The sequence below is a fragment of the Phodopus roborovskii genome, unplaced genomic scaffold, assembly GCF_943737965.1.
Source record: "Phodopus roborovskii unplaced genomic scaffold, PHOROB, whole genome shotgun sequence".
NCBI lineage: Eukaryota > Metazoa > Chordata > Mammalia > Rodentia > Cricetidae > Phodopus > Phodopus roborovskii.
Window position 1 is genome coordinate 11,277,979 of NW_026125295.1, and position 20,993 is coordinate 11,298,971.

At 45.8% G+C, this 20,993-nt stretch overlaps 1 protein-coding gene across 1 annotated transcript; it reads right to left on the reverse strand.

The window, feature by feature from the left end:
• Positions 1 to 183: 183 nt before the first annotated feature.
• Dclk3 (doublecortin like kinase 3) lies at positions 184 to 20,735 on the reverse strand. The gene is made up of 4 exons (XM_051203056.1): positions 18,899 to 20,735; positions 3,418 to 3,550; positions 1,499 to 1,666; positions 184 to 569 (listed from the first exon to the last, which is right to left on the reverse strand). Exons 1-4 carry the CDS (start codon positions 20,606 to 20,608, stop codon positions 376 to 378), a joined length of 2,205 nt encoding a protein of 734 aa, XP_051059013.1. The 5' UTR covers positions 20,609 to 20,735; the 3' UTR covers positions 184 to 375.
• Between the last annotated feature and the right edge of the window lie 258 nt (positions 20,736 to 20,993).

The window sequence follows — 20,993 nt, forward strand, 5'->3', positions numbered from 1 at the left end:
CCGGTATATTTTAGAGCGCAAGAAAAGCCAGGGTTGACCAGTTCATTGCATGGAGGAGCTCAAGCAATGGAAAGCACACTCCTGTAGCCCACTGTGAACTCGACTACAAGGAGGAAACAGGATTCCTTGTTATTATCAAAATTCCTCATTCATGGCAATTCTTCCCCGAAAAGTATTAAAGACTTTAGATACACAAATCTAAAAGTATAGAGCATTTAACACGAGGACCTGCGTTTTCAAACACTCTTTAAAATGCGCCAGGTGTCTCTTCTCTTTCTCTGGTCTGTGGAGAAGCGCCTTGCACAGTCTTCTTGCAGATTTCTACCTTTTCTGTGTCCTCAGGGAGAGCGGGCTGGCTAGACCACACAGACAGAATTAAGACACCTCCTCTGCAACCTTCTTGTGCTGGCTGTTGCACAGCCCCTCACTGCTGGGCGATTTGTCCTTCTGTGAGTTCACTGTGCTGGGATGTCCAGCCATCTCAATCCAGGGATGCTGAAGAACCTGGCGGGCTGTGTACCGCTTCTTGGGGTCCACCACTAGCAAATGTCTCACCAGATCTTTGGCAGCTATGGGAGGGGGGAAATTGGGGAAAGAGTGATGAATGGAGGTGGCTTTGTGGGGTTCTTTCCTTCCGAGCCATGAAGTGGGAGCCCACAACCCACATCAGTGTGTGGAATGCTAACAAGCTTTCCTTGTTCACAACAGAAAGATGGGAGATGGAAACTTCCCAGACCTCTTCCAACCACTCATAACCCCGAGCATTAGAGACCAGGTTAAGCTAAAGCAGGAGAGTTACTTCAACTTCTTGCCCACACTTCATGAAGGCTGCCACTTCATTCTCAAACCCAATGAGTGACAGCAGGCTGACTGACAATGGCAGTGAGTGACACAGCCTGACAATGGCAGCCTTGCAAGTGTCTCTAATTTAGGCTCCTTATCTTATCAATATAGAGTCTACTTACATTTTTATCTGCTGCTTCTGAAACCTCTTGAAATTCTGCTGCAACCCTTTTTAACATTTTTTATCTATGTGGTTGTGTGTGTGTGTGTATGTGTGTGTGTGTGCATGTTTATTCTGTGATATATGATATGAGAGTTAATAATTAAGACTGGAATAAAAGAACCCGTGTTCACCTTGGCCCAATTACCAATCTGGCAAATTGCTACCACTAAAATTGCTTTGTGAGTATAATGTTTCTCAATAAATTCTGCCTTTGGAAAGAGACACAAGTATATTTGTTTATCTATGTTGCTGACATGCTCAGGACAATGCCTTTCCCAGGACAAGTTAATATAACACACCCCTTCCAAATCCCAGGAGGATCCACAGACTGGAAGGCCACATCTAAACTGAGAATCCAAGTCTTTCATCTATGCATGTGGACAGTAGACACACCACTCCAAGCTTCACCCACACCCTTCCAGGCCACCCTCTGAAAGAACAGGAAGAGGCCCACAGCCCTCCTTCCCGTCACAGGGAACCCTCAAATCTCACCATCAGAGATGTTGTCCCAGTATGGGGCCAGGAACTCGAACTGGCCCAGTTGGATGATGTTGAAGAGCTCATCCTGGTCCCTGTCAGGACTTCTGAAAGGGGGGAAGCCACACAAGAGGATGTAGAGGATCACACCTGCAGCCCACATGTCCACCTCCAGACCATAACCTGCAAGATCAAAGAGACAGGAAACCCCATATAGGCAGGTCAAAGGTGATAAACTACCTCTTGAACTGTGCAACCTCAACACCACAAACGAAAAACTCTGCCTTTGTTGGGTATTTTGTCACAGCAAAAAGAAAAGTAATAAATATGGTAATTGATTATAATATAACATAGCTTATTGGAGACAAAAATGTACAAAGTAATTGTCCTAGTTAACGTTAACTGTCTGCTTTTATATAGCCTAGAGTCCCCTGGGAAGGGAGTCCCAGTTGAATGGGAGCCTGTGAGCAATAGAGAATCGTCTTGACTATTAGTCGATATAGGTAAAAGGGCCAAGCCCACTATGGGCAGCCGCATCCTTAGGCTTGTATCCAATAAGAAAGCTAATTAAACATGAACCTGTGAACGGGCCACCGACCATCATTCTCCCTTGGTTTCTACTGTATTCCCTGGTTGTGAGTAAGTTCCCTGGTTGGAATAGCAAGCAGCCTGCCTTTGGGTTCCTGCCTTGTACACCCATCCCCGACTTCCCTAAGTGATTGACGGATCTGGAAGTGCAAGATGAAATCAGCCTATTCCTCGCTTAAGTGGCTTTTTTGGTCATGGTGCTTGCCACAGGAACAGAATAGAACTAGAACAGTGATGCCCAGTTAGGGCGTTTATGCACCTCGCCTGTGGCCCTCCCACAAATGGGCGTGTGCACATTTCCAAGCACTTTCTGACTTCTCACCTTTAGGAAATGAACACAACTGGTAGCTTTAAATGGACATTAGAAGATCATCACTAAGCCTCGGAGCAGGCTTACCACGACACAAATCAATCAGCGACTAAAGTGAGTAAGAAGTCCCTGATGGCCCCTTTGGGACCAGCTCAATGGTGACTGTTCAGTTCCCACGCACTGTTAACTCTCCAGGCCTCTGAAACTTGTTTTTCATAATCCAGTTCCATCTTCCACGAATCCCAGCCCTCTACTGACTGCTTTCCCTCCTGCAGACAGGACCCATGGCTTGTCTAAGCTAAGTGTCCCTGCCCTGGGATTGCTGCAGAGCCACTGGCTCACCAGTTTAGCCATCAGATTAGAGTCCCAACATGACACATTTATCTAGGACTTCCCATCCTTACCAACAGGACAACAGTATGGGTCTATACTGATATCTATCTATATACTAATATCTCTATATGTATGTAATCTATACTGATGTCTCTATACCAAAGTCTCTATACCAATGTCTCTATATTGATGTCTCTGTACTGATGTCTCTGTACTGATGTCTCTGTACTGATGTCTATTCTGATGTTACAGATGTAGTCTACACTGATGTCTCTACACTGATATCTCTATACTGAAGTCTCTACACTGAAGTCTCTATACTGATATAGTCTATGCTAATGTCTCTATTCTGATGTCTCTACACCGATATCTCTATACTGAAGTCTCTACACTGAAGTCTCTATATTGATATAGTCTATGCTAATGTCTCTATTCTGATGTCTCTACACTGATGAGGGTCTATAGTGTTTGAGTTGGTGTGCCCTTCTCTGAGCAGATTTCCTCTCCCAGTTCTTTACTTGTCATCTCAGTGTCCTGCCTACACACACACACACACACACACACACCCACACACAATAAATACTTTTTTTTAAAAGCAAGCATGAGTTTCAGTTTTCTGAAATTTGTTTGTTTGTTTGTTTTTTAAGCAAGGCATTTGTTGGTTGCTGAGCTTAAGTACCAAAGAGCAAAGGGAAACACTTACCTTTCTCAGAAAGAATTTCAGGAGCTACATATGTAGGCGTCCCACACACGGTAAATATAGGCCTCACCACATGTTTGGCCAGGCCAAAGTCAGCCAGCTTCAAGGTGGTAGACTTGTCTTCATTTCGCTGAACCTAGAAGGAATCAAAATGTCCAAACCATCAAAACTGTGATGGAAGCAAAGAAGGGATATTGAGACAGTGTGTGTGTGCAGCCAGGCCAAAGCAACAAGTCATGGAAGCTTCCAGGGTTTCCCAGGACAGACACACCCAGCCAAACCTCAGTGCAACCGCTCACATTGATTCAGATTCGATGTGCCATCCAGCACAGCATCACCGTGTCATCAGGTGGGATGTTCAAATTCATGGATCAAAACCCAGTTTCTCAGGGCATTGTGCACATCCAGCAGCTCCCTGTGAGTTAGGCATGGTGCTAGACAATATAGATGGAAACTATTTCTACTGGGCAGCACTGCATTATAACAAGGACCAGTGGTGCTGAGAGCATAAATTAACATAAAAGAACAAGAAAAGGTCTTGAGGGTCAGTGAGATGGCTCTGTGGGTAAAGGCTCACCATCCAAACGAATAACCTGAGTTCAATCCCCAGGACACACATTGAGAGTGCTTGACTCCAGCCTACACATATGATGTGGCACACACTCCCACCCCACGCCAAATAAATAAATGTATGTTGCACTCTACATGGCACAAACAATGAGTGTCCAAACCCAGTACTCTCTTCCTACAAGCTTAAGATGCATGGTGCTCCCATACAATAGAAGCTGATTCCACCTGGGGGGAAATTAAGATAACCAGGCACAAACTCAAACTCTGGCCTCCTTCAATATTAGTAAGCACCTACCTATGCAAAACCAAAGATCAACTGTTATAGAATGTAATTTTAACTAGGCAAAGATGTGTTACATTTGTTTAGGTTGCAGAATATTACTTTAACTGTGCAAAGATGTGTTACATTTGTTTATGCCGTGGAATATTACTTTAACTGTGCAAAGGTGTGTTACTTTTGTTTGTACTGCATTTGTTTAACTATAAAAAGATGTGTTGAATGTGTTTCCCCCTTGCCTGCCTAAGCCACCTGATTGGTCTAATAAAAACTGAACAGCCAAGAGCTGAGCAGAGAGAGGGATGGGTGTGGCTTCCACGCAGAAAGAACAAATAGGAGAAATCTAGGCTCAAGAGAAGAACAAGAGAGAAATAAAGAAGAGAGTGAGGGTCACATCTAGGGCAAAAAGCCAGGCAGACGCCAGACAGACAGACACAGAGAAGCAGTGAAAGATATACAGAAGAAAGGTAATAAGCCCCGAGGCAAAGGTAGATGAGAAACAGGTTAAGTTATAAGAGCTAGCCAGAAACGAGCTAAGACTGAGCATTCAAAACTAGTCTGTGTCATGATCTGAGAGCTGGTTGGTGGCCCAAAAGGAAAAGTCTAGTGCAGTCAACTGTCACACCACAGAAGCCAGTGGACAAGATTAAAGGATAAGCATAGCTGTTATTCAAGCCATGAATAAAAATCTTACCGGATAAAACACAGTGGTTTTATCCAAGAAACTCACTGTTGCTGCCACATCCGTGAGAAGAACGCCCAGTTATCTGCAGCTCACGCTCTTGTGTTTCTGCTGGACCTGAACACAGATCTCCGGTGCTCCTTTCAGCACTTAGGGGTGGAGCCCAGGGGGGAATTATGGTGTCCTGTGTCTGAGTCATTGTGGCAACTGGCAGTGCAGGCTGGAGTAGCCATTCTGTCTCTCCTCAATAGGTAGATGGTTAGATACTTGGAGTCTTTAAGAATGCACCCCTTCTAATCCCAGCACTCAGGAGGCAGAGGCAGGTGAATCTCTGTGAGTTCAAGACCAGCCTGGTCTACGAGCTAGTTCCAGAACAGGCTCCAAAGCTACACAGAGAAACTCTGCCTCAAAAAGCAAGCAAGCAAGCAAGAAAGGAAGAAAGGAAGAAAGAAAGGAAGAAAGGAAGGAAGAAGGAAGGAAGGAAGAAGGAAGGAAGAAAGGAAGGAAGGAAGAAAGGAAGGAAGGAGGAAGGAAGGAAGAAGGAAGGAAGAAGGAAGGAAGGAAGAAGAAAGGAGGAAGGAAGGAAGGAAGGAAGAAGGAAGGAGGAAGGAAGGAAGGAAGGAAGAAGGAAGGAAGGAAGAAGGAAGGGAGGAAGGAGGAAGGAAGGAAGGAGGAAGGCAGGAAGGAGGAAGGCAGGAGGAAGGAAGGCAGGAGGAAGGAAGGAGGAAGGAAGAAGGAAGGAAGAAGGAAGGAAGAAGGAAGAAAGAAGGAAGAAGGAAGAAAGAAGGAAGAAAGAAGAAAGGAAGAAGAAAGGAAGAAAGGAAGAAAGAATGCACCCCTTCTTTGTAAAAACATCTGTTAGATGTAACACTAAAATAGAAAAATTGTGAGCCTAGCCTTTAACAGCTGAACCTCCTGGGGAAGAATAGAGGAAAGCAAGAAAAGAGATACCATAATAAAGGGACTCATTATAGGTTTAAAGAGAAATCTGGCACTAGGGAAATGTCCAGAGATCTACAAGGATGATCCCAACTAACAATCTAAGCAATGCCCTTCCCCAATAGCGAGATTGATGACTGCCTTTTATGCCATCCTAGAGCCTTCATCTAGTAGCTGATAGAAGCAGTAGCAGAAACCCACAGCTAAACACTGAGCAGAACTCCAAGAATCCAGTTGCAGAGAAGGAGAAGTGATGAGCAAAGGGGTCAAGACCAGCCTGGAGAAACCCACAGAGACAGATGACCTGAACTAGGGAGAGCTCATGGACACAGACTGATAGCTGGGAAACCAGCATAAGACTGACCCAGACCCCCTTAACGTGGGTGTTAGTTAGGAGGCCTGGGTAATCAGTCTATGAGGCCTCTGGTAGTGGAACAGTGTTATCTGGGGAAGAGCATGCTCAGAAAGAGCGCTCTCCACAGGCCATAACTGTCCATCGCAGGAGCCAGGGACCTTGTGGCCCTTATCCAACTTGGGCTCATTTCCATTCTCTAACTTGCTTTGGGAGCCCATTCCACAGAGGGATACTCTCTCTGCATAGACACTCGGGGGATGGTCTAGGCCCTGCTCCAAATGATATGACAAACTTTAAAGTTTCCCCACAGAAGGCATCACCCTCCCTAGGGAGCAGAAAAGGGATGGGATAGGGGGTTGGTGGGAGACAGGGAAGGAGGGGAGGGAAAGGGAACTGGGATTGACATGCAAAACAGGTTGTTTCTCACTTAAATTTTAAAAATATCGAAAAATATGGCAGACTTGTGACTATGGATCAAAAGAATGGAACCTGAGTGGACTTTCTGGCCTCGGGTAGAGGCATGGCTTTCTGAACTACTCAGAAGATGGTAAAATCACTGTCTAGATGCAAGCTTCCTGACAAAGAGTAAGAAAATACTATTGTCTCCCAGAATTCATCCATGGGCCTGTCATCACCTGGACAAGAAACCCCTTCATGGAAACCTGTCTATTCTGGAGAATTTAGAAGTAGGATAAAGCCTGCCTAAGATGTGGGTAACAGGTCCTCACAATGGTCTGTTTGGCCATTGTCTACTCCCCCCACTTGGAAGTGTGTGTAACACAGAGTGACCCTTCAGTGTGCTGCCCTTCTGACAGTGGTCCACTTAACTAATAAATACTACCATCTCCACACTGTGCTATGCATAGTGTAACAGAATAATAAAAATCCAGAAACAGATATTGGGGTTCAAGCTGAAGATCAGAAAAGCAAGGCAGCCAACCACTAGAGGGTTCTTACCTCTACTAATGTTCAGACCAAAGCGGTGATCCATTGAACCTCAGATTGCGTCTCCAGACTGCACTGCTCTCCACCAAGCCTCAGAACCCTAGACTGCCCTCTGAGACTGCACTGAGCTCCTTATATACTCTCTAGTGCTGGGATTAAAGTCATGAGCTCTGTTAATCTTTTAGATTGATTCACTCTTGTGTAGCCCAGGGTGGCCTTGAACTTGAAGAGATCCAACTGCTTCTGTCTCCTGAGTCCTGGGATTAAAGGTGTATGCCACCACTGCCCAGCTTCTATGGTTGTGGCTAGCTTTGCATTGTGATCCTTCTGGCCAGCTTTATTAAATCATAAATAATATCACAACAACATTGCCTCAAAATTCTTTCATTGGAGGTCCCAAGGGGGGTGGTAGAGGGAGATCCTGGTGATGTCATATTTTCACATGTGTGGCTCCACCAGTGAACTGACATCTCGACAAGCTACAAGTGTCTTAGTTGCCGAGTCTGGGTCAAGACTGACATATGAAAGGAAACAAGGACAGAGGGAAAGTCTGGAAACCCTCCTCAACAAGACTACCATCTGGGGAAGAGCATGCTCAGGAAGAGTGCTCTCCACAGGTCATAACTGTCCACCGTAGGAGCCAGGGACCTTGTAACCCTTATCCAACTTGGGCTCATTTCCACTCTCTAACTTGCTTTTCTTCCTTAGTGTAAACTCAGTTTCTGTCACTACCATGTGTCCCGGGTCTAATTCTTTATTCTGAGACCCTAGAAGTCCCAGCAGGTACCCTGCAGACCCCCATCCAAACTGCTACACATCATTGTCTCCTAAATTAACCAGGCCAAGAAACCATGGTTTCAGACCCCAACACAGCTCTTCCCACTCTACACACAGAGATAGATACAGCCTGAAAGAGACAACAGAATAATTTAGTCTACAAATTCTAGTTGGGAAAGAAAGGAAAACAAAATATTGTTGGTGCCTGGAATTGCCAGATGGACTATCTACATTCACCATATTTGCTAGGTAATTGTTGAGAAAAAAATGTTCCCTTCAAAAATATTTGCAAATATTTCCTGACAAATGATTGGCATTAAAAATATCTGGCCAATTAAATACATCAAAATAAAATGAATTTTCCTGTAAAAAAAATTAGCCGTGGACTCCCAGTTCCAAAGCCTAGCCCCACTGAGCCAGTGGAGACTAAATGAAGTGTTCTGGACACTCAGACTTAGATCTGAAATTGTATGATGTTGAATTCCTGGATATGTCCTCAGAACATCACATGGGTTTTAAACGGGCCAGTCTAAAACACAATATGCTGCTCTTTTCTCTTCGTAGCTCAGCTTTTCCCACCTGAAACGCCAACTGTGGCTGAGAAGGACCAGTGTGGTGAAGACTCCTGCTTCTGCAGCCGGGACCTCCTTAGTAACCCCAGAGTTATCTGTCAGTATTTTATTATTATCTATCTATTTTTGTGAGAGGTGGTACACAGGCATATGTGTGTGCAGATAGGAGTACCCATGCACTCATGAGGATATCGGTTGTCTTCCCTTCCCTCCCTTCTTCCCTCCCTCCCCCTCCACCTTATTTAATGAGACAGGATCTCTCACTGAACCGGAAGTTTCAGCTACACTGGTTGGCTAGCACTTTCCTGGTACCTACCTGTCTCCATTCTCCAATATGATGACTATAGGTACACAGTCATGCCCAGATTGTATGTGGGTGCCAGGGATTTGAACTCAGGTCCTCTTGCTTTCATAGCAAGCACTTTACCCACTGACCTGTCTCCTCAGACCTCTTCAAAGCTGCCCTTCACTTCACCATATAAACAGCTTTGTTCGCTCAAGGGTATGCAGTATGTGAGTGTTTGGGTTCATTTTTGTTTTCAGCAGGTACTTAATTCTTTGCTTCAGAACACTTCCTGTCTCACCATCAAGTAGACCTCCACCCAGACAGGAAGCTTGCCTATCACCTCTCCCTGCCACACACTTCTTCTCATCAGATCCCTTTGTGCTGACCCAGAAGTCCATCCTTACCTGCCTTGTAAACATCCCCTCTGGGGCGACAGTGAATGAGGACACATCCCTTCCAAAGATGGGAAACCAAGAGAAAGACCCCACCCTACATTGCCTTCTGAATTCTCTAAGTTATGATCCCAGAACTCCTCAATCATCCTTGTGGGACTCGGATTCTGGTGTAGGGGTAGGCAACACTCAGGACTCTCAGTTGAGCAAGCAGCTGAAGGCCCCATTAAATGTCCACTTCAATGCCTCTGTCTCAAGAGACCTTTCTGGCTTTCCTGGATTTGGAAGCTAACCTGCCCCGAATCACTTGTCCATGTCTCACCTCAGCCCCAACACACATCTCCAAGTTTTTCTAAACTCGCTGTTCTGGGACATGTTTTGCTGGGCTGCTCCAGACCCTCTGCCTGATAGGATGCTAAAAGATGGCCACACACAGCATGATTAACTGACTGGTGTTTCTGCATCTATGTCCCCCTTTCCAGCCATACCAGAGTGTCCTGCTTTGAACCCAGTAAGCATCAGATGACCACACTTGTGCCACCAAAGCCTTATGACCAAAACCTCAAGAGACATAACAGTTTTTTCAGATAGGTATCATGCACACCAAGTAATGTAGCTTGGGATGACTTTGAACTTCTGATCCTCCCACTTCTAGATCCCAAGTGCTAGGATTACAGGTGTGTACGAACATGCCTGATTAATACAGGGCTGGGGATCGAACCCGGGGCTTCATGCAGTCAGTACTCTATTAACTGAGCTACATCTCTGGCCCTCAAGAGATATCTATTTTTGTAATCAATTCGCTTCCACTCTACACTACAGCAGTGCATCAATTTAAACATGGTCATACACTCTGCCGTGAAGTATAAACATGTCTGTAATCTCAGCACTCCTACTGCACAGCAAGGAAGACCCGAACTCAAAAAAACAAACAACAAAAACCTTAATAAATAAATAAATATACTTTTAGTCTCTGAGCAGAAGAGGGCAGCAGAGTACAGACCAACAACAAGATTGGGCTACATTTCTTTATCTCTGCTAAATTCCTGCTTGAATCTTTGTGGTCCTTTGAATCATGTCCCTCCAAAGAACATTTCCAACTAATAAGGACTGAAACGATCTTAGACACCACAGCATATCAAAATGCCCATGCCGCTAATTTACGCCTGAACGTAAACGGTTCCATAATCCTTGACCATCATATTTACAGTCACACTGTTCCCAATAGCCACGAAATGGAACCAGCCTGAATGTCCATCAGCAGAAGAACGGGGAAAGAAATGTGGCACATGTACACAGCTGAACTTTATGCAGCCATAAAGAAGAAAGATATCATGGCAGCTGCAGAGGAAAAAAAATGAATAGAACTGGAAATGATTACATTAGGCAAAGCAACCGGAACTCAAAAACAAATGCCGCACGTTTTCTCAAATATAGATTCCAGACTGTATTTCTTATAAGTGTGTATAGAGAGAGAGTGAGCACGGGTCATATTAGAAAAGAGACCCTTAAGAGGAGGACAAGAGGCTTCATGGGATGAGGAGCAAGGATGCGGGAAGATAAAGAAAGAGCAATAAAATACCCAAGAGGATGGGGACCAACAAGGGGTAGGCAGAGCTCCTAGTGTGGGGAAGGATGATCAGCAAGAAACAAAGAATTATGAACATGCCCTATTGAAACTCAACACTCTGTACACTAATTTAATTTTTATCAGCTTCTAGCCAGGGGAACACACTCAGCTTTAGTCTGAAGCCTATGCCGGGAGCACAGCAGCCACCAGGTTGCTTTGTCTTTTCAGCCCAGCATCTGATTCAGGGTGCAGCCTGTTGAGGGACAATAGTCAGACACTGGTGTTTCCCGAGTTGGATCTAATAGCTTTGAATTTCACCGCACATCACACCACCACTGTGTCATCTGAGAGGATGAGAATCAAACCCAAGATGATCAACAGTGTCTTCTCCCTCACTACCCTCCTCTCTCAGAGATTAGAACCCCAGCCCATAGAACGTCTCCATTATCACATACGGTTAGACCTCCCAACTGAAAATCACACAGCCTATTTCTACAAGTCCCTTCAGCTACTGCTCCTGTCCCATTGTGTGATCACACACACACACACACCCTGAAATAGATATCTGTAATTACTACATGCAGTTTTTCACCACCCATGATACCCTGAACTCAGTCAAGCTCACATTCCTGTAATAACCCTGGAGTCTCCCTCTTCATCAAAAAGATGACTCTCACACTAACTAGCTGCAGATGAAGAACACCAGAGTCCTCTCTCCTCACCACCATCTCAGCCCATTAGCAGGTCAGGGCATCACCCATAGGATGGCCACCTGCTCCTATTCACTTACACTGAATGCCCAAAACCAAGCTCAGAGTCTCCAGCAAGGGACTTACCATGGCCACAGCCGCAGATTCCTCCCCTGACCTTACATAACCTCCAACAGTCAGGACTTTCAGCAGAAGATGAGACAGACACAGAGCCTAGGGAGAGCTCGGTCTTGGAAACCCATGGAAGAGATTAACTGAGCTGCTTTCCCCAACTAAAAGAATTTTGAGTAATTTAATCTTAAAACCCCAAAGAGCTCACAAGAACACATTCTCCTAGGAAGGCGATTAACAAGATATTTTCAGTATTCATTCTACCAAAATGACCTGAACTAAAGGCCTGTTATTCCACATTATTAGTAATATATAATATTAATATAATATAACATTAACAATATATAATATTCCATATTATTGCTGAAATCTCTATTTCTTGATTTAATGAAGTCTAGCCTAATGAGATGTGCTGCATAACTATTAACAATTTTTAAAAACTGCTAATACTTGCAGCATTAATAAGAAACCAGGGGTATATGTCTAGCTTCTAGATGAGGAGAAGAGTTAGTGCTGCTAGAAGAAATGTCTTGCGATTGGGAGAATTACCACCATGGAGCCCTTCTTGTACATAGCAGAAATGAGAGAGGGAAAAAAAAGAATGCAGGGAATTAAGGTCAATAAAATTACAGAAGAGGCCTGCTCTAAAGGAAGAATGGGCAAGGGATGTGGTGGGCCATTTCCACCATAGGATTTCATTGTCTCCTTAAGGACACATAGCAGTGCACAATCCCAGCCGTATTCAGTAATCAGACAGCTAGACAAATCTACTCCATCCCAAGACCAACTAGACATCAGAAAGAACACCTGCCTTTGTCTTCACCAAGTTATGGTCTGTCCCCACCACACCACTGCCATTTCTCCTGCTCCAAGCATTCAGGGCTGTCACCCCTGGGCTGGGAAACAGTGATAAGATCCAGGAAAAGCAACAATTAACTTCCTGTCAGCTAAAGGAGCAACTGATCTTATCCCCTCAAGTGCCTTTCCAGAACAAGACTCCGCTTCTCTCTCCCCCTTCCACTGGAAGAGATGCTTCTAGAATGACTCCTCTCCAGCCCAGCGTCTCTCCCATCACTCCCCTGCTCGCCCAGCTGTTTTGGCTAATTCTACCCAGCTGGGATGACTACACTCCCCACCCTGGATGAGTTGGCCTAACCACCATCTCTTGTCAGGCTCCTGTCTTCCTCCTTCCTTCCCTGGGACTCAGTCAACACTATCCCAACCCCTCCAGGGATCACACACTGGCAGAAGAAGCAATTAACATGGATATTTCTGCAAGCTGGAAATTCTAATAATTAAAATTTTGTTTGCAAGATCTCAGGAGTCTAAATAACCCTAAGGGAAGAAGAATTGTAATATCAGGAAATGAGATCAGTGGGATCAGATGAACTTGGCAATACAGGCCTAAAACGTTACTCCAGGGCCTAATTAGCAGATGTAAATATTTCTGTTGATTAAAACATCATGATAAGCAGCTACATTCATTAAGAGCTCTTAGTGCACTCAGAAAGTGTCTGTATAAGCAGCTGCAGTTACAATTCACTGCTCAGTCAGAGTTGATACTGACATAATCATGTTCCCAGCTTAGCAAAGACAGGTCTACCAGACACCCAGCAGCCATCTCTTAAAAGAAGGAAGAATTCATTTGACAACACGTTTAGGTAAGTGAAGAACACCGGCTGATGGATGGTGATCACCATGGCAACAATGATGATTACTGAACTTTGGGGAAAAGGGGGAAGGCAACATAATTATCCTATCAACAAGCTTGGAAATGGTACCCAGACAACCAGCAGTTGTCAAATCCAGCATAAGCCTCATCTTTGGAAAAAAGGCCTGGCACTGAACAATGTTTAGATTCTGAACATGATATGCCAAACTTTACTTAGCTAGAAAAAGGACAAATGTGTTTTATGAGTGTGATAGCCATATCTGTTTCTATAAGTGCATACTGACAAATCTCCCAGAAAGAGCAATGCTTTATCTCTTCCACAAAAGATGACTCACACATAGCTTTCTGCTAATTTTGAAGCCATATATGTGCACATGCATTACACACACACACACACACACACACACACACACTTATTTGGAGAACATAAAATAGATTTTTTTTTTCAAAATTAGAAAAAGTTCTGAATGCCAACTGGATTGATAGCAATTAACAAATAATGTGTTTGAGCTAAAAATTATAGCTATTAAACTACAGAGAGAGAGAGAGAGAGAGAGAGAGAGAGAGAGGGAGAGAGAGAGAGAGAGAGATGAACATAGCATGGAGATAAACTTGTTGGGAAGAACTGAGTAAGCAAGCATCCGAGAGGACAAGACACTTATGGGAGATGAATATGCTCATGATATGTTGTGCAGATGTATGTAAATGATGAAATATTTTAAAAATAAAAATCACAGCTAATCTTCAGTTTTTCATCACACACACATACACACACACACATACACACACACACTCCACTCCCTCAAAGCACTAAAAGATGTCAGCCATGATATCTAATTCCATGAAGAACTGTGCCTGCCTGGACTTTCATAGATATTTGTTCACATTGAGCATATTACTTTTACTGTTTCTACTGCCCAGAGCAACTTCCCATGTTCAACCAGCCATGGAGCTCACTCTCCAGTGAGCTAGCAAATCCATCCCCTCACACTGTGAGAACAGGCTGAGCCCCAGACTGATTCCAGCATGTGGTTAGAAAATACAAGGTAAGCCAATTGTCCCCAAGTGAAAACAGTCCTGGGGGACACCTGACCTCACATGTGGAAACTGTAGGCATGGATAACTGGTAGAATGCATTAGTAGGCACGTGTAGAAAATGCCCATCTCACAGGACCCACCCAGGGAGCTCACATCAATATCTCCTGCTTAAAGGATCCGGTGAAAACAGCAATTAAAGAGTAGAGCTCTGGCCATCACATGTGGGAAATGCCTCAGCTCACACTCAAAAGACAGACACTAAAAATGGCTGTGGCAGGGCCTATAACTCAGTCCGTAGATGCTTGCCTAGCGCACATGAAATCCTGGGTTACATCCCCCCCAGAACCTCTTGAGCCAGTTGTGGCCTGTAACCTCAGCACTTGGGCACTGTAGGCAGGAGGAGCAGGCATTCAAGGTCATCCTTGGGCTGCACAGCAAACCTAAGGCAAGTCTGGGATACAGCCGTAAACACATTAGCCAAAAAAATATTGATACTAATGATAAAGAATTTGTAAAAGCAGTAGAGAAGGGACGAGAATACCAACAAATATAAAAATTCAATTTCCCCATTGAAGACTAATTCAGACCATGCAGCCAACCAGCCAAGTCATTTTTGAAATTCTATTAAAGTTGGCAAAAAAAAAACAGAGTGCCTGAATTAATGGTCAACATAACCCTCATTTCACCAGAAAATGAGCTGCCTCAGTCTGCTCTCAGCCTGCTTGTGGTGGCAGTTCATGGACATAGCTCTGCAGCCCAGCAAATGAAAGGAAATATGCTAAATTCCTGACTCCTCTGCCTATGGAAAACAAAAACAAAAACAGTGACTTATTAACATAATGATCTCCATCTGCCATTGCTTTGCCTGCAGCAACTTGTGTGTGAGTGTGCCTTCATGTCACCTGCCTGGGTACCACAGTCCGCTCAATATGCTGATCTCAACGGTGTCAGCAACCAATGGAATGCTGTTTTCCAGGCAGCAGGCAATGAAGGTGTCCAACTAATAATTTTCCTAAAAATGAGATGTAGAACATATCAGGTGGTGATCAGAACCTGTCAGGTGTGACTAGAACCCATCGTGTGTGATCAGAACCCATCAGGTGGTGAGCAGAGATATGATCATAACCTGTCAGGAGTGATCAGAACCTGTCAGGTGTGGTCAGAACCTGTCAGGTGTGGTCAGAACCTGTCAGGTGTGATCAAAACCTGTCAGGTGTGGTCAGAACCTGTCAGGTGAGATCAGAACCTGTCAGGTGTGATCAAAACATGTCAGGTGGTGAGCAGAATGTGTCAGGTGTAGTCAGAGCCTGTCAGAACCTTTCAGGTGTGAACAAAACTTGTCAGATATGATCAAAACCTGCCAGGTGGTGATCAGAATGTGTCAGGTGATGAATACAGCTATGAAAAAGAAAATAAGACAAAGATTCCAGATGGTGACAGTGTGAGATTTATTATTCTGACCAAGACTCCCAGGGGTGTACTATAAAACAGTTGGGTTCATTAGCTCACTGCAGTAAGAGAGAACACTCTCTGTTGGAATCTTCATCTAACACAGAGAGCATCCAAAGCACTTGGAATATTGGAACTGTGCTGGGTTTGGGGACAGTTCAAAAAAGCAGGAGCTGGCTTTGGTTTGAGCAGGGTCAGGAAGTGTAGTTCTATGGTGTCTCTCTGTCAAGATAGGGCATAAGTCTGCAGGTGATGGTGCATGCCTTTAATTCAGCATTTGGGAGGCAGAGGCAGGCACATTTCTGAGTCCATGGCCAGGCTGGTCTACAGATTGAGTCTGAGAACAGCCAGGACTACACAGAGAAACCCTGTCTCGGGGGGGGGGGGGGAAGATAGGACATTAAAAAGCCCAGGCTGGTCCTTGAAATACCGACGGTGACCTTCGAGTCCTGATCCTCCTGCCTCTACCTCCCAAATGCTGGGATTACAAGTGTGCACCACATCTGGCTGTTTATGACTGGGTGTCTTGATTCCATGTGAAGGTGGGTAAAGGGAGCAACAGTCCCGATAGTCATGTCAGGGACATTTAACCAAGCGCCCACTTAAACAATGCATTCCAACAGTGTTACAGAGAGACTTGTTTTTGTCTTGATACAAGTGTCAAGACACAGAGTGGCCCTAAGGGAAGCAGGTGTTCTGTAACATTTTTGTGGATGTCACAGCCAAGCTGAGAGTTCCCTGCTGACTGCTTCATGTCAGGGGGCTGCTGCTTTTCCTGTCTGTTCTCATTCAACCTCCCAAGATACTGCTGTGAGTATTAAATCCGGAAACTAGAGATAAAAAGATGGCCCCTCGAGTAAAGATCCTTGACAGATGACCCTTGACACCTTAGTTCCTTCCCTGGAGACGAAGTACAGGTGGAAAGTGAGAACTGAGTCTGCAAAGCTGTCCCCTGACCTCTGCAGGGGATGTCACTGCATCCCTGCCCCATTCCCACCTCCTCTCCCTCTCTCTTTCTCTCCCTCCCTCTCTCTCAGCACACATGTGCACATGCAGGCATGCATACACATGTGCACACACATACACATGATTTATTTGGTTGCTTAATAATGTACGTATGTGAGTGTACCATTTAGGTGTGCATGTATACGTGTGTTCAGGTCAAAAGGGGTGTTGGATCCCCTGGAGCTGCAGTTACAGGCAGTTGTGACATACCAACTGTGAGTCTTCTAGCAGCAAGTATCCTTAAGCACTGAACCATTCCTCCAGCACCAGAAAAAAAAATGTAAAATTAAAATTAAGCCAGAAACTACATGTTATGCAGCTATTTCCTTCTGGTCAAAACCTTCATTCTAAAAGAGGTCACAGAGGAAGACTCTTAAGACTCATGAAGCATAGAAAGTTACAAGACACAGGATATATATATATATATATATATATATATATATATATATATAGAGAGAGAGAGAGAGAGAGAGAGAGAGAGCAGAGCTCCAGGGATGTAGCTTGGGTGACTCATCACCACCTATCCATACTGGAATCTTCTAAGTAACTTCTTAGCCACACTCTTCTAAGCAACTCTAACAAAACTGTCGGTTCATTGCGTTAACCCTGGTTGGAACCTTTTTTTTGTCTGTCACTTGTACCCTGTCTGAAATGCACAGGATTCTGTTCATGTCTCCATAGGAAAAGTCACACAACACTAAGGTCCAGGAAAGATAAAGACTTCTTCTAAAGAAAGAAGGGAAGGGAGGGAGCGAGAAAGGAATGAATGAATGAAGGAAGGAAGGAAGGAAGGAAGGAAGGAAGGAAGGAGGGAAGAAAGAAAGAAAGAAAACCAGGGATGGAATTCAGGGGACCTATCTTCCTGTTCTATGCCAACTTGACACAGTTCAAGTCATCTTAGAGGAGGGAATCTCAATTTAAAAAGCATCTCCATAAGATCAGGCTGTAGGCAGGCCAGTAAGGCATTTTCTCAATTAATGATTGATGTGGGAGTGCATAGGCTATCGTGGATGATGCCATCACTGGGCTGGTGGCCTTGGGTTCTATAAGAAATCAGGTTGAAATTTGAGGTCAGCCTTGTCTACAGAGTGAGTTTCAGTGCAGCCAGGACTGTTTCATAGAGAAACTCTGTCTCAAAAAAACAAAACAAAACAAAACAAGAAGAAGAGAAAGGAAGGAAGGAGGGAAGGAGGGAGGGAAGAAAAGAAGGAAGGAAGGAAGGGAGGGAGGGAGGAAGGAGGGAAGGAGGGAAGGAGAGAGGAAAGGAAGGAAGGGAGGGAGGGAGAGAGGGAAGGAAGGAAGCATGTTGAACAAGCCATGGAGAGTGATCCGGTAAGCAGCTCCCCTCTGTGGCCTCTGCATCAGTTCCTGCCTCCAGGTTCCTGCCCTGCTTGAGTGTCTGTCCTGACTTCCTTCCATGATGAACTGTGATGATGAAGCATAAGCCCCCCCCCCCCCAGTTTTGATGGTGATGTTTCAGCACACCATAGGAACCAATGTGGCATGTACCTTTAATCCCAGCACTCGGGAGGCAGAGGCAAGCAGATCTCTGTGAATTGGAGACCAGCCTGGTCTACAGAGTGAGTTCCAGGACAGCCTCCAAAGCTACAGAGAAACCCTGTCTCAAACAACAACAACCACACACACACACACACACACACACACACACAAAGCCAAGGCACTTCCCCTTCAGCCTCATGCAATCCACACACAGATCTCTCCAGCTCTATCTGCACACTGGAAAGTCCTTGGCAAAGCCTTGTCCACAATGAGGACACAGGGAGGATCAGATGGTAGCTGCAAAGCTTGAGGGAGAAGCCACCACCAGTAAACACTCATTGCCTATGCCAGAGGATATGGAAATGTTCAAGACATTAAGTCACATGGTCACCATCAAAGCAAACATAGTTATCTCCTAGGGAAGAGAAACAGTTTCTAACTTAAGTAAATCAAAAGGCTTACATTTCTGTAACAATCAAAACAAATCTATTCAGCAACATTTTAAGTACCCAAATAAGGACATAATAGGAGCATAATTCTCTCAAGCATAAAGGTAGCAGCATGGAGTGGCTGCTATTCATTCTATGCTACATTTTATAACCCCTCTCTGGCAGGAGCAAAACTCCTGGCTTACCAGAAGGTTTTCCGGTTTCAGATCCCTGTGGACGATCTTCTTGTCGTGCATATGGACGAGGGCCTTGCACAAGTCTGTGATCATGAGTGCAGCATCAGGCTCTGGAAACTTCACACTCTCGATGATGGCATCAAAGAGGTCCCCTCCCTGAACGTACTCCATGATCAGGTAGATCTCTGCTTCGGTTTCATACACCTCGTGCAGTTTCACTATGTTGGGATGACAGAGACTCTGAATGATTAAAATCTCGCTGTCGACTATGTCCTCCTTACCCTTCAGCTTGGACTTGTCAATAATCTTCATGGCGAAGGCCTGCTTGGTCTCGAGGTGCTTGCACTCTTTCACGACGGCAAAGTTCCCGTCCCCAATGACGCGGCCGATTTCATACTGCTTCCCCACATCAGCTGAGATGATGCCCTGCGGCCGCAGCTTCCGGCCCAGTGGCCGTTCTGACTTGCTCTCTTCCAGCTTCGTCTTAGGCTCCCTTTCTACCCCCATCCTCCTTCCTCCTGACCCGCCAGGCTTCTTCTCGTGCTCTGCCTCCTTCTCCTCCCCTCGGGTCCTGGGGAGCTGCGGGGGATCGGCCTGGCGCTCTCTCAGGAGCCAGGCTCCATGCTTGTTCCTGCACGTGTGCCTGGTGTCTTTCCTCGCATCGACCAGCCCCTCCTGTACAGCTGGTGGACCTTCCGCGAGGTCCTTCTGGGGCTTGGCCGCTCCTTGGGGGTGACTTTCCTGAGGCTCCGGGCCTCTGTTCTCTTTCTTGTCTGAGTTGTGGCTGGGTCTCCTCAGCTCCTGAGTGGGATTCCTGGGGCCGCTGCGATGGCTGTCAGCCTTCCAGCCTTCCTCTCCATCCGTAGAGTTTGCCTCAGAAGGCCTCCGGCAGCTCTTGGTCCTTACCAGCTTCTCTGAATCCCACTTCTGACCCCTCCCCAGGTCCAGCTCACTGATCCCCAGAGGACACCGCTCCCTCTGGAGGCCCAGCTGCAGCTCCCTTTCCCGCTTACACTTTTCACCCCTGACTATCTCCCCGGAGGTCTTTTCAATCTCCACCCCGAGGCGCTTCTCCCCACTTGCATGGGTCTCCTCCCGAGTGGCTTCCCTTGGTGGTGGCAAGGCACCAGGTTCTGACTCCTGATTGGCTCTAACCCACTTCTTCTGGACCCTCACCTTGTCTTCCAGGGCCAGCTCTGCAGAGGTCTTGCCCTGGGGCCTGGTGATTGCTCTGCTCCTTATAACCTCACCACAGCTTCCCACCTCCCCACAGCGGTGGCCTCCTTTCAGAAGTTTACTGGGAAGTCTGCTCCTCAGCCTTGGGGAGGGGGCTCTGCTGTGTGGGGCCAGGGCAAGTGCCCGGTTCTTGGGATACAGCTCCTCCATAGCCAACTGGATGCTCTTCAGTGTTAGAGGCTCTCTGCCCACAGCTATGAAGGCATCACCCTCCCTGAAGAAGTCAGACACACTCTTGACTTCCTTGCCCTTGAGGGTGAACAGCTTCCGCACACGGTCATTCTTCCATCGCGGGATGCCCAAGGCTTCAGAGATGTCTGCTAGGAGCTGCTCAAAGGTCTGCACCGACCGCCTGTTGAGGAGCAGGGTGGCCTTGCGGAGGGGCTGTCCACCCAGCTTCACCACCGTCACCACCCTGGGCTTCAGCGGGCTGTGCTCAGCACGGACTGAGTGAAGACCACTCTGAGGACTGAACATAGGCATGACGACACCACGGGTCCCCAGGCCTGGTTTCTCCAGAGGCCCTCGCCCGGAAGGCAGCCAGGAGCCTTGCAGCTTTCGCTCAGAAATCTTGGAGCTTAAGCATTTTAGGGACTGGTCACATGGGCCTCGGTGGTCTGCAACGGGAAAAGGACAAAGGAGTTTGGTCAGAGTGGGCTTAAAGAATCCTTTGAACTTCAGCAAACTTGACTGGTGACGGCACTGGAAGTGTAACTCAGTCCCACAGCAGCTGCCAGCACAAAATATGTGTTTCTCTCCTTATCTAAAATAAGATGTATTTGAGTGTGACAAAAGTGTAATTAACATGTATAATGTACAAGGCCCTGGAGTTTTCTATCCCAGCACAAAAAAGGGGGGGGGCTGATAC

What these genes read in the sequence shown, in the direction of transcription:
- Dclk3 (XM_051203056.1), bottom strand. Translation starts at nt 20,608, where the DNA reads ATGCCTATGTTCAGTCCTCAGAGTGGTCTTCACTCAGTCCGTGCTGAG. An exon ending in TGAAATTCTTTCTGAGAAAG is followed by an intron (nt 1,667 to 3,417) that starts GTAAGTGTTTCC and finishes TTGATCTTGCAG; the next exon opens with GTTATGGTCTGGAGGTGGAC. An exon ending in CTGGGACAACATCTCTGATG is followed by an intron (nt 570 to 1,498) that starts GTGAGATTTGAG and finishes CCCCTCCCATAG; the next exon opens with CTGCCAAAGATCTGGTGAGA.